This window comes from Cynara cardunculus, unplaced genomic scaffold (genome assembly GCF_001531365.2).
Source record: "Cynara cardunculus var. scolymus isolate 2C unplaced genomic scaffold, CcrdV1 Un_Scaffold_6691, whole genome shotgun sequence".
Taxonomy (NCBI): domain Eukaryota; kingdom Viridiplantae; phylum Streptophyta; class Magnoliopsida; order Asterales; family Asteraceae; genus Cynara; species Cynara cardunculus.
Window position 1 is genome coordinate 3,524 of NW_020203109.1, and position 11,529 is coordinate 15,052.

The 11,529-nt window shown below is 34.8% G+C and overlaps 1 protein-coding gene across 10 annotated transcripts; it reads left to right on the plus strand.

Annotated features, from left to right (window-relative positions):
* The first annotated feature begins 484 nt into the window (after nucleotides 1-484).
* Nucleotides 485-9,188, plus strand: LOC112504736 (sec1 family domain-containing protein MIP3). 10 transcript variants are annotated; one of them, XM_025108676.1, is made up of 8 exons: nucleotides 485-648; nucleotides 747-810; nucleotides 1,413-1,556; nucleotides 2,153-2,302; nucleotides 5,095-5,601; nucleotides 6,358-7,875; nucleotides 7,949-8,017; nucleotides 8,923-9,188. In XM_025108676.1, the coding sequence occupies exons 2-8, from the start codon at nucleotides 763-765 to the stop codon at nucleotides 9,049-9,051; spliced, it is 2,565 nt and encodes an 854-aa protein (XP_024964444.1). In that variant the 5' UTR covers nucleotides 485-648; nucleotides 747-762; the 3' UTR covers nucleotides 9,052-9,188. The 10 variants fall into 10 exon arrangements, with proteins under 10 accessions (XP_024964444.1, XP_024964441.1, XP_024964443.1 ...); XM_025108673.1 differs by having other exon boundaries at nucleotides 723-810; nucleotides 8,923-9,187; XM_025108675.1 differs by having other exon boundaries at nucleotides 485-593; nucleotides 723-810; nucleotides 8,923-9,187.
* Nucleotides 9,189-11,529: the final 2,341 nt, after the last annotated feature.

Genomic DNA, 11,529 nt, shown 5'->3' on the forward strand with positions numbered 1-11,529 from the left:
TAATTTTAATTAAAATAAATTTTATCAAAAAAAAATTTTATATGTAATTTTTTTTGTAAATGTAAGTAATTTTTTATTATATCTGTTTGATTTTATAGATCTAAATGTTTTTTGGTTCAAAAAATGTTCAGGAACTTAATGTTTCAAAATATGAATGTTCATTGGTTTTTTTTTTGAACTTTTTTAATTATTTTATCACATTAACCAGTTGTATAGGTCATAAGAATGTATCTAATATGTTTTAGAAAGTCAAAAAAATTATTTAACATGTTTTGAAATGTCCAAGAATTTATTTATAAAATTTATTTATTTTAAAAAAATTATCTAAAAATTTATTGGATTTTTTTAGACTCAACATTATTTAGATAAAGACTTTTTTTTTAAAAGAGCAATTCCAAACACTCGATGTCAATAAAAAGTTCGAAACATAACCCGGATTTAACAGGTACTTGCCATAGTTCCAGGTGCCTGAACGAGAATGTAGCGTTGTAGGTGGAACTAATTGTGAATTTTATCGTGGAGAGCAATCAGCAATGGCTTGTTAGACGATGAACAGTGTGAGGTCTTCACTACAAAGTGAAAGAACAGAAAAGGTTCAAGTATCCATCGAATTTTCCGATTAGGGTTTGCAGTTGAATCTTCACACACGTAAGTTCTGTAACTTCGCGGTTTTCCTGCTTTTACTGATTGCATTGGTGTGATCTATTTGTTTTGTTGTACAGATTTTTAACTTCTACGTTCTGAAGATTATTAGCTTCGTCTATGGCATCCTTTAATGTGATTAATTGTTGCCTCGATTCCATCAGAGAAGTAAGTGCGTTTTTGATCTTCAACAATCGCTCCTTTGTTTGTTCATGCGCATAGAATTTGTTTCTTGCTATGTCGAATCAGTTGTTTTCTTGATTCTTTTATCTGTTTTGTCCCTTTAATTTCATTATTCGTGTGCGGTTGTCAAGTTTCTGTTTTTAGGCCTAATACCAGTGTTTCAGACAGCACTTCCATGTTGAGTAATACGAAACCGATAATGTTGTGATTGAGGCTTTTGGAATTTTATTTGTTTTAGAATCTTCGTTAACACAGCAGGTTAAAGATGTTGCAGAGAAGTAAAGATTGTAATTGACCGATCCATGCTGCAAGTGTAATCAGGCAATTATATTGCGGTTAAAAGCCTTATTTTCATATTCCTTGAGTGGCGGGTGAATTGGTAGAGCATGTACGGGTAGACTTGATGCAAGTAATTTCAATCAAATTACAACTATGAAAATGTCTTTTCCATTGAAAATTAAGAACATACCTTTTTGATGTATGGAGGACTGATAGCATGATTGCAGCTACTATAGTGCCACTTATTTATTATAATTTTCCATCTTTTCTAAGCATCTTGTTTGTGATTTCTTGCTTGTGCTGTTTAGATATCTGCAGAACTTGAGGGTGCTGTAATTTATTTAGATGCTGGATGTACAGAAAGTTTCAAGTTTCTTGGGGCATTCCCTGTTTTATTGGAGATGGGTGGACTTGCCGTTTGCAGCTTGGAGAGCATGTCTTCTCTTGAAATGGTGAGTGCATTTCATATCTTTTTCTGATAGGCTGGTTTTAGATGCGTTGCCTCATATTTTTATGTTTTTCATTTCATTACATTCAAAGTGGCTTTTGCTTCTATCCTAGCATGCAAGAGCATTAATAATTCTTTCTAGCAAGTGCATACTTGAAAAGAAGTACACAAGCCATTATGTTTTGTTGTAAATTCTACATTTTCAAAGTGAACACACTTCGTTTTGCTCTACCAGTGTACTTTAGAAGCCAACTCCTATCCCCCAAGGTGTGCATGCAGTGAATATCAAGAATTTTGTGAGCATATGGCTTTTGTTTTTTTGGTCTATTTGGATCTTAATTGATATGTTGTTGGAGAAAGAAGTGTATACTCAGTCTCAGTTGGTTCCTACTTTTCTAGTTCTTTTTAATATTCTTTTATGCATTGGTTATGTTACCTTACTCGGACTATTGTCAGAACAAATGCATGAAACAAGAAGAAATGAGGTGAGGATTATGATCATCTTCACTCTTATCATGATTTCTTTTCTTTTTGTCATATTGGTAATTCTTTGGGACTTGAAGAATAATTCTATGACCTTATTTTCTTACTGTTATTTAGGTGATTGATTGGAATCGGAAGAGTGATGACCGGATGAAAGTTGTATTCTTCACTTGCCGGCTTTTGAGTGATGCACATCGATACATTTTACGCTGTCTGATCACACTTCAACGAGTTTCCCAGTGCACTATATATACATCTATTTCAGAGGTGCTACTCCTTGTTAGTGTAATTATTTGAACTTACAAATACTTGCTTTGAGATCTCTTTGGTAAATGCATCAACATCTATTTTATTTTCACTTGAGTTTTATGTCAAATTTGATACAAAAAATTCGATTTTCAGCTAATATCATAGTATCATACCCCCTCTGCCCCAAAATAAATGTCAACAAAAAATATGCCTGTCTTAGGAATGTGTAATCATTACACTTTTTAATTAACTAAAGGACACTTTTACCCTTAATAATACAGAGAATTTTTCTCCATCTCATAGTCAAGGGTAGAATGGGAAACCAGACACTTACTTCGGAAAGTGGACACTTAATTTGGGACAAACTGAAATAGAAATGTGGACACTTTTTTTGGGACGGCCGTTATTAGGCAAGTATATTATGTTGGTAACAGTTTCAGCTCAAGTTTCCATCCAAGCACATTTGACAAAGTATTGGAAGACAAATAACTGAATGCTTGTTGGAAAGTAGTTTGATATACTGTGAGCTATTTACAAATAAATACACTTATATCCCTTTCCATTTGGAGTAAAAATTACTACAGATGTATTTTAGTGCGCAACGATCTTCAAAGCTTGAGTCTGTTATCATCTAAAAGTATGCATGATAGATGTTAGAGGAAGATTTTTCTGTAGTCACAGCATGCCTATGTGGGTGAGCTACTTGCTATTAGTTTCTAGGGTGTCAAATTAGTCTTTGGTTTTTGTTTGAGGAATAATCCCTTAAACACATCTTGGCTGATAAAAATTGAAAAGGTCCACTTAAAAGAACGATAATATGACACAAAAGAGATACAAATGATGGTGTTGGAGTTCATCCCATACGTTGAGACATAATGCTAGAACTAAAAGCTATTATGCAGTAGTATATACTATAAGAGGTTGCCATGTACAAATATTCAGCAGCTTTTTTAGTCCTCCAATTAATCAGCATCAACGTCTGAGAACCCCCATCTCAAAAGCCAAACTTGTCAACACTGCCTGTCACCTGAGAACAAATCTCTTCCTAGAGCACCTTGAGACACCTCAAGATACAAAGACCCCATCCAACTTGCTAGTGTTTGGAATAGACATAACCCGGTTGGCTACTCACCTTGGCAGCATTTGAGCTATTGACTTTGTAGTGTTACTTCCCAACAAGTGCCCTCTGTTTCTTCAGATCATCCGCTAGCTTCCGGTTCTGAGGCAATAGGCAATAACTTGCGATTAGGTACCATCAGTAAGTTAATAGGCCAACTTCTTGCTATACCACAGTCCCTCTTCTGAGAACCTCAACTCCAAAAGCATACTTGAGTGACTACCAAATGGTTATATATTTCCAAGAGGGTCTGAGCAAAATTGAAGACATCATCTTCTGATCCAGTTTTGCAAAAGGATGAAGAATGTTGGGACCCGAGATAGTTCAGTAGAACCCATTTACGTTGTGGCAAGAAACAAAGATGATAATATGGTTCTTCGCTTGTAGATGAATTGTCACTATTTCTAATCTTTTCTTTTACTTCTTCCTATGTTAACTGTGCAAAGAGACAAAGGTGATAACTCAAGAAGAAAGTGCAGGGATTGCATTGGCACCCAACTTCATTGCAAGAAAAGGGCAGAAAGTCTAATTCACTGAAGAATGAAGATATTTTGCATGGAAAACAGAAGGCACTATTTGATAGTTGATACAGAATTTGGGTTTCATACCATGCGTTCCCTTATAACCTAGAATTTAGATGGCTTGAACCTTTCTTCCATACTGGGTGAGACCAGGGGATCTGGTTCTTTTTTCTTTATTTCTGGTTAAGATGTGTTTCGTTCATGCAAGTTAAGTCTCACAAGAACTAGAATTATCCTCTTCCAAGGGCCCATCGATATGCTTTCTTGTTGTTCTGGTCAGGTATGGATGAGCAACATAGAGCTGTTTGATGTATGCGGTAGCATCACAGCTCTCATAATTAGTGCTTCCCATGATAAAGTTCTGCTGTTCATCTTTGGGTATTAGATTCAAGGTCCTCCGGTTTACACTCGTGCAATGTGAAGATTTGATATGCTCACATGCTTAAGTTTCTATTCTTATGCTATGGTGAATGCTAAATTGAGGGATGAATAATAATATGACAGAGATGCTACTACCTTAAATTGAACTATTGTATTTGTATCTATGGAAGTTCTAACTTCATAATGCATTGTGAGTGAATGTTCCTAAAATAATTAAAGGAAATAAAATGAAATTGCATATGGAGGAGTGGTATGGTATCTTGCAGTGTCAACTCTATGCTGCTTCATAAGCTTAAAGAAATACAAAAGGATAAGCTCATTTATCTCTCAACTGATCCTGAACTTAATTGATAAGAGATGTATAAGAAAGTATATGATAATGAATAATAGGAAAGGCAACATAGTACCCCCTTCACATGGAAGAACAAGCAAAAGTTTATGTACAATCAGAGCCATTTGTTTCTGTTAGTTACATCACCAGAACCCGAATCTCCTTATTTCTACCAGCATTAATAATTACCATGAGATTTTCTAAGCCAAATATGAGGTGTCTTCACATATTCTATTTGTCTTCTTACTTTACGGGCAAGTCTTTACCTCCTGATTACCAAACCATTCCCTTAATTTTCTTTTTTATGATCTCAAGGTTAAGGCATCTCACAATTTTTAACCACTTTACCTGATTATCATTGCTGCTTTTATTTGTATTACATAGCAGTGACTTTTGTGAAGGTGATTGGACTGTATTGTGCAAATTTCATCTTCTAATATGTGCCATCATGCTATTGCAGATAGGTCAGTCAGCCTATCCTGATTCACCTCTGGGACCAGATGCTTATCATGAATATCAATCCTTACTTGTCCAAGATTATGAGGAGCTCATGAAGAAAAATGATTCAAACTCTATAAACACAAATAATAAGGATATTAACGAGAACCCCATTCTTGAAGATGAGGGGTGGTTGCAGCTTACCCCCCGTGAAAAGGATATTACCAAGTCCCCAACTTTTTCCAGTACAAAAGATATATATGATGATCGGATAGACAATGCAGAAGATGTAGGACATAAACTGATTGCTTATGTGCATCACTTCCCTTTGATACTATGCCCTTTTTCACCAAAGTTCTTTGTGTTGCCTTCTGAAGGATCAATTGCTGAGGCATATATATCAGCTGAGCAAGAAAATTCAGTTAGCTCTGGGTTGCCTCCATTAAGTACTGGGACATTTCATGATGGCGAGGATGTCCCTGCTGGAGTTGCTCTTACAGCACAATTTCTTTATCATCTGACGACAAAGGTAATCAATCAGTTATGCACTCTTTATCCCACACATGTTATCTTTAATTCTATGTGCTCAGCTAGTTTGTTGTGTTGTTTTTTTTCTTCCATAAATAACATTTAGTGTGTTTATACTTACTCCTGGATTAGTGATTTTATCTTTCATGCTCTCCCGGAAAGGATTCTCAATTTGACTGCTGCGGCATACAATGATTAAATTTTGGACAATACAGCAACATGCATCTATTCTAATTTATAATATGAAGAGAAATAATCCTTGTGGTTGTACCATGATTATCTTTAATTTAGATTCATCAATGGTTGTTGGTTCACCACAAGATTCAACTTACACCCCACTTTCAAGATAATAGTTCTTCTGTGTGTTTTGCATGGGTATAAATATCTATTCTCGATGTAACATACATTTAATGCTAAAAGATTCTAACCTGTCAATAATTCCATAGATCTACTCTAAAGATTTGTTAAAAGAAAATAATCATCCTTAAAAAGTAATTGTGCTAGTATTTCTGACTTATGACAACACAGTATGAAACAAACAAGAAGGCAACAAGATTACCTTTAGGACAGAAAACTATGTGACGCATCTTCTACTCCTGCTGTTTCCTTCTAATCTCTACCTAAGCTAGTGATTATGCTGATGAAGATCTAGTAGAGGATATTGATAGCAATGGCATTTCTTTTTCAATAATCTTGTAAAACTGTTAACAGTATAGATTGTTATTTTGACATTAATGCCTGTTTCCAAAACTTGTAGATGGACCTGAAACTTGAAATATTTTCACTTGGTGATTTATCAAGAACTATCGGGAAGCTCATCACAGATATGTCCAGTCTTTACGACGTTGGTCGTCGTAAACGATCTGCCGGGCTGTTGCTGATTGACCGCACCGCTGATCTTCTTACTCCATGTTGTCATGGAGACTCCCTTGTTGATAGGATCTTTTCGTCCGTTCCTCGTAGGGCACGAACATCATCTGGTCTGGCAAAGGGCTCACAAACCCAACTAGGACATAGGCCGGCGAATGTATTGCGTGCTCCACTCGATGTTCAGATACCGTTATCCGATGTTCTTAGAGGAGTCCCAACGAAGAATGTTCAGCTGTTAGAAACAATTGAAGCGTTTTTACAGGGGTGGAATTCTACTAATTCAGCTACACAAATAAATACATTGGTTAGTCTTAAAGATAAACTTCATGGTGAGAATTGTTTTTCTTCAGAAAGTGAGCTGCTTAGTGGGTCCTTGGTCTCCACTGAAAGCTTTCGCATGACATCATATCTGGAATCCATTCTAGATAGAAGAACAAAAGATGGAACTCTATTGATCAAGAAGTGGCTTCAAGAAGCATTGCGTAAAGAAAAAATCTCTGTGAATCCAAAACTTCAACCTGGATTTGAGTTACAACTTATGATTAGAGCTCTTGCTAAAGATCAATCATCATTTGTGCGAAATAAAGGAATCATACAGCTTGCAGCAGCAGCTTCATATGCTATGAGCGAAGAATGTCGTGCTAAATGGGATTCGTTTATCAGCACTGAGAAAATACTGAACATAAGTGCTGGAGACACGAGCCAAAACCTTTCGTCACAAATGTGTGATATTATCAACAAAAGCACCTTGATGCAATCACAAGGCCAGAGGACTGGAGAAGCTCAGGGGCTATTTTCAGTTGAAGATGCTTTGCTGTTAACAGTAACAGGATTTATATTGGCTGGTGAGAATTTCCCAACTTCAGGTTCAGCTGGACCTTTTTCTTGGCAAGAGGAGCATTTTCTGAAAGAAGCTATCGTGGATGCAATTCTTGAAAACCCAGAACTAGCAAAACTGAAGTTTCTCCATGGTCTATATGATGATCTTGAAGCTAACCTGAAAAAGAAAAGAGGTGGGGAAACTAAAGAAGAGCCCTCGAAGAGTGATGATGATTTTGAAGATGATCAGTGGGGTAGTTGGGGTGAAGAAGATGCTGATACAAATAGCACAAGTAATGAGCATGTCTATAGTGACATGCAACTGAAACTAGAGTTACGGGATAGAGTTGATAACCTTTTTAAGTTCCTTCACAAACTAATCAACGTAAATGGGAACAAGGGGCTGAGAGAAGCGACACTGAATTGGGAAAATAACATCGTTGATGATCCCTATTCTAGAAAGGGATTACTGTATAAACTTGTAACAAGAATACTGAGCAAGTACGATGTACCTGGTTTAGAATATCATTCATCTACTGTTGGTCGGCTATTCAAAAGTGGGTTTGGCAGGTTTGGATTGGGACAGGTATATGATACTTCATGCTTTAAGATCTTCATTGCCATTTTTAAGTACTGAATCTTTCTTTTTCGTTGTGCAGGCAAAACCAAGTCTTTCAGATCAAAATATCATACTGGTTTTTGTTGTGGGAGGCATGAATGCCATTGAGGTACACTTACACGACCACTCATATTGTGTGTTTATGTTTTAGCTCTGAGCTTTTACTTCTTCATGGACCTAGAAAAACCATGATGGGATTGCTATTCGCATGACTTCAAAAGTTATTGATGTAATAGTAATAGCACAAGTACGTAGCTAAATACTAATATGATATAACGATTTTGAGAACTACAAAATAATAGGAAAAAGGTCTGTAGAAACCTGACAGTTCCATTCTATGAAGTATAAGGGAATCATTTAACAAATAATAGAGAGAACACAAAAATGTCAAACAAACTAGCAAAATGTTGAATACAGGTGGCACTTTTTAACTGGGACCCGTTGTTATAACCGGCTTTTGCCCATCTCTAATAACGAGGAGCAGTTTTCTAATCAAGTGAAGGTTGAACCACGTTGGGTCGAGTTTCTAAAGATGGGAGTTCAGTCTCTTTAATTCTCATAGAAATAAGTAATGAATGTTCCCCTTAACTCGCAAAATATGCAGGTTTTTGTCCAAGTGTTTGTGGTTGGTTGATTAAAATCTAGTGATTTTAGACCAAGAAGATGCTGATAATAGTAATAGTACTCCCTCATACCTTTTGTTTTTCTAAGATTTTGACCTAATACATTCCGTTTTCAAAATTTGATATAGAATTAGAGATTAAAAGTGATAAAATTAGAGAATGTCTTAACAATATAATTAATGTTAAAATAGTCAGTTGGAGTTTAATGTAATTCTTTTCGACTTTTGGTTCTCTATTTTAAAAAAATTGTAGAGAATCCGTTGGAGATGTTGTAACTCTCTGCAAAAAGGAAATAACTGGTTATCAATATTGATCGTTAAAAGATTAGCTATTTTACATCTCAAAAGTCCATTTTGGACACTTCTCATGTAAATCTGTTGTTATATTGAAGGTACACGAAGCTCAGGAGGCGTTATCTGAAAGTGGCCGACTCGATATAGAACTCGTTTTTGGTGGAACAACGTTTTTAACTCCTGAGAGCATGTTTGATCTACTTTTGGGCGACTCTAGCTACATTTGATATATATGACCATATTTTTTTCTCTTCCTGTTGCTAAAATTAGAAATAAAATCTAATGTATATCTGAATTTCATGGAGGATTTACTGTGGTCGATTGGTTTGATTTAGTTTGGGGTGCACCAACAATAGTTGGAACCCTTTTAGAGTAGAGATGGCAGAAATCGATTTGACCAAAAATCCTAAAGATAAATCTAAACCTGGTTAACGGCTCTGGATCGGACTAGTTCCAAATCCAATCCCGGGCCTAGCCTTGTTTAAAGAAATATCTTTTACACAAAAATTTTGTAAATGTTTTAATAACTTAGATTTTTTAAATTTAGTATTGAAATACACTTTAAATAATACATTAAAAACATTTGAAAATCTTGTAAAAATCTGTAAAAAACTTGTAATATGTTGTAATAGCATACATTTCCTCTATGTCGAGTCAAAAAAGTGATGGTGCATAATTGTTGTCTTGTTAAGACATTATGTCAAAATAAAAACCCTATGAGAACAAAATAAAAATAGGATGAAATAAATAGTATAACGTGCCAGTTTCTTTGCAATATATAGACTCTTCCTTTCTCTCTTAATAAAAGATTTTATCAAACTCCAACAGAAACTCTTAAAAGAAAAGGAAAAGGGAAAAGTTGAAAAGGAGGAGCTCTCTCTAGAAAAGGAAAGAATTTTTGTGATACAAGATTTAAGTCTAATCAATCAATTCATAACAAGATCAAGAACATAGAAAATGATTTCAATATGTCGGCAAGCTTTTATTCATAAACTGTTGAGTACACTTGTTCTTGATAGAAACTGCTTTGATGCGTATGAATGAATGTGCTTCTGTCACAGTACGATTAACCCCCTAAACTAACAACCACCACTGCTATTTATAGCAGCTTCCTAAAATAAAAAGTCAACCAACTACCAACTATAAAAGAAAACAACAACACCTAACTATTAAAGCATATAAAACGTTTTAGCACCGGGACTTGAATACAATATTTTTGTTCCAACACTCTCCCCCTTTGGATTCAAGTCCAAAATAGCAACATCTTTAGAAAACTTCAGAAACTTTAAGATTTGATCTTCAAAGTTTTTAGCAATCTTTTCTTTAACAATCTTCAAACAAATAACTTCCCTTTTTAAAGAACAAATTTTCAAAAAAATCTCTCCCTTTGATCATCTTCAGAAAAACTTTATCTCCCCCTTAATTTGATAAGGAATCAACATTTGAATGATCTCCCCTTTTAAGAACAGTAAACTTCTTTAAAGAAAGAATCTTCACATTCACTCCCACTTGAACATTACAGCACGATAATCTTCAGCAATTATCACCACTTATTGATCAACTCCTTTGAAACTTTGACACCTTCCCCGATATTCAAAAATTGACTCTGAAATCTTCGTTCATTTTCAATATAAACTCCCCCTTGTAATGAAAATGAGGAGCATTTACATCGTACTCTGAAATGAATGAACTTTGTAGGAATGTCGTCAATTCATATAAAGTTGAGCAAATCTTTGCAAATTCACTTCTAAAATCTTTTCAGATTATGAAGGTGAGGGAAAGAACTAGATTCAATTTATGAACCTGTTTTCAGTCTTTTAGAAAGATTGGCCTGTGAATATAACAGATATATTCAATACAACAAATGTGCTTCATATATGAGACTTTTTAATATTCATCTCACCAGGACTTCCATTCAATCATTGATAGCTTTGAAAAGCGTATCTATAAATGTTATATGACAAAATAACAAATACTTTATAAATTTGTGCAGTGGAGAAATGATAAAGCAACAAATGCTTTAGATTAGGCTCAAAAAGATAAATAGTGTGGATTACACAAATTTATCAGACTCAATTTGTGATCAACAAGACTTGAAAGGGAGACATATATCATTCTTTTTCAATATCAGTTATCTCCAAATAAGAAACCGATAGATTATGAGCTGTGTGCATTAAGTGTTAATGAAACACTTATCTTTTGAGAGGTAAATGAGTAGCTGGTGGGGTTATTAACAAGAGTTGGCATGAGCTTGCCTTTTTCAATATTAGTCTCTAAAGAATTGAGAACTAATAGATTGTGTGGTTGCCCGAATTATAGTAGATAGAACATGATTCTAATATTCTTTCAATCTTGACACAACTCTCATCAATTCTTTTAGCTCACACTACCTACCCCTCTCATTTACATTTTAAGATCTGCACACACACCCATTTTGCATTTAAGCTCACTTAGATATTGATGTCCTCTTAGGTAGGGTTGTCGGTTCTGACAGTCCATAGAGGTATTTCTATTAAACTCTCAGTCCCTTCTAAAAATTTTACATTGTAAGCTCATTTTATCACAAATGATTGATTAAAAATCATATCACAATTATGCAACAGTTGATCAGATGAAAAATTGATCAAGAATAATTTTGCAATTAAGTACATGAACAATTAAGGAGTGATGTACAAAACTGATTATTCACAAAATATAGGAGAAAT

Bases quoted from the DNA above. Each gene is read 5' to 3' on its own strand.
- LOC112504736 (XM_025108676.1), top strand. From the start codon at position 763: ATGGCATCCTTTAATGTGATTAATTGTTGCCTCGATTCCATCAGAGAA. The intron at 1,557-2,152 runs GTGAGTGCATTT...ACTGTTATTTAG, and splicing joins GCATGTCTTCTCTTGAAATG to GTGATTGATTGGAATCGGAA. The intron at 8,018-8,922 runs GTACACTTACAC...GTTATATTGAAG, and splicing joins GAGGCATGAATGCCATTGAG to GTACACGAAGCTCAGGAGGC.